At 34.0% G+C, this 1,916-nt stretch overlaps 1 protein-coding gene across 1 annotated transcript in view; it reads left to right on the forward strand.

Moving 5' to 3' along the window:
• LOC107576736 (transcription factor E2F7-like) overlaps positions 1 to 1,916 on the forward strand; it is a gene marked incomplete at its 3' end in the record, with an annotated part of 9,288 nt that overhangs the window by 6,752 nt on the left and 620 nt on the right. Inside the window, exons 8-9 of the mRNA XM_016262871.1 lie at positions 713 to 871; positions 970 to 1,039. Coding sequence (XP_016118357.1) covers positions 713 to 871; positions 970 to 1,039 — 229 coding nt within the window. The remainder of the gene's footprint in view (positions 1 to 712; positions 872 to 969; positions 1,040 to 1,916) is intronic.

The following is a 1,916-nucleotide window of genomic DNA, read 5'->3' on the forward strand; positions in this document are numbered from 1 at the left end:
TAAACAGAATTTAAATAGACAAACAAAACAAAAGACAGGAATACATTTTTGGATTTTTATTTAGGAAAAAAAAGAGAAAAATCATGATCGAAAGAATCCAACACTTCATACTTGAAAATTCAACTATATTACATATATACAAGTCTTTTTGTGGCACTGGATTGCACAGTTTTCATTCAGGAGGCTTTTTTGTTCATACACATGCATGCATATACATACGCACCCATACACACAATCATTTTTGTGCTGTTTACTCCTCCTTCACTATGTTTTTGTTTGTTTTATTATTTTATGTAATTCAAAACTCCTTCCCGCTCTCCTGGAAATTTGCCGGCAGAGTGCAAGAAATGACCGTAATAATTTCTTGCACTTTTATATTGCCAAAAAGCGCATGTTCCTCAGTTTCAGCTTGTAGAAACTGGCAACACACGAACACAAATGCTGCTGTACAGTTCAACTAAATCCATTACGGCTGTCGCGAATAAAATAAAAAATGTGTTGACAGCAGCGTTAAATTTAGATCTGCTTAATGTTGCTCCATGATTTTTTATGGGTTTTTACAGTGTTGCGCATTATAACCAATTACACGCGAATCTGTTGAAAAATCATTGAAAACGTACATATTGTGCCTTTAAAAGGGTTAAACACTTGAAAATTTATTTTAGTCTCTTCAGTGTGATTATATTGTGATTATTTGTTGCATGTCTTTTAGATTCAGACGATTTGAGAGTCTCAGCAGCTCAGATCAGCACCACCGGGGAACGACGGGAGAAGATGACGCGTCACTCCTCCTTTCAGGTCATTCCTGCACCTCCTGTCAATCAAAGGCGGATAAGCTCCGCCCCCAGCACACCTCACAGACCTTCTACAGGTGAGAGCTGAGCTGAACACTTTCCATAATCTTACAGTGTCATTTACATTTGTTGGAACTGTAGTTTAGGCAACGTTTTTTTGTGTTTGTATTTTCAGACGAGCCGGTGGATTATTCTAGGAAGAGTGTGAACACCAGCGCAGTGTGTCGACTGCGGTTTGGAGACAGGTGAGTGAAACTGTATAGAATTTGTATTTGAAGTCGTATTTAGTCGTTTACAAACACTGGCTAAAGATCTAGGCTGAAAGGTTGTAGGTTCAAACTTGAAGCATAACCATTGTGCCCTTGATTACTAACGATGTTAATTCAGTGTTATATATATATATACTACACTGAAAAAAATTCACTCAGAAATTGCTAGTAAATTTCACAAAAAATACAAAGAAATGGCAAGGTAAAACTGAATCAAACAAAGTTTTCAAGTAGAAAAACTAGTATTTTCTTATAAAATGTCCTCCAATAATGGTTTTATTTACAACTTTGAAAATTAATTTTTACAGTGCATTATGGTATTTATAATAATATTTTAAATTAGGTTTTATTTTTAGATTTCCGGTTTTCATTTCGATTCTGTTGTGCTTTTGTAATTTTTATTTAATAAAATTATTTTTTGTACCTCTATTTAGCGTTTATATAATAATAAATAACATTTTGAATTAGCTTTTATTTTTAGATTTTCAGTTTTAATTTTTGTTTGATTTTTCTTATTAGAACATGAATATTTAGAATTAGCTTTTTTTTTCAGTAATTTGATCATTCTTATTTAGAATATATTAAAGGGTTAGTTCACCCAAAAATGAAAATTAGGCTGCATTTTACTCACCCCCGAGGCATCCTAGGTGTATATGACTTTCTTTCAGACGTATCCAGTCGGAGTTATATTAAAAATTGTCTGTGATCTTTCAAGCTGTTTAATAGCACTCAGCGGGTGTTGCATGCATCAGTCCGAAAGAACTTTTTTTTTAAAAAGCGCCCATCCATAAAAATAAAGTGTCTCACATGGGGGGTGAACAAAGGCCTCCTGTAGCGAATCGATACGTTTTTG

The sequence above is a fragment of the Sinocyclocheilus grahami genome, unplaced genomic scaffold (assembly GCF_001515645.1).
Source record: "Sinocyclocheilus grahami isolate Dianchi unplaced genomic scaffold, SAMN03320097.WGS_v1.1 scaffold4254.1, whole genome shotgun sequence".
NCBI classification, from domain to species: domain Eukaryota; kingdom Metazoa; phylum Chordata; class Actinopteri; order Cypriniformes; family Cyprinidae; genus Sinocyclocheilus; species Sinocyclocheilus grahami.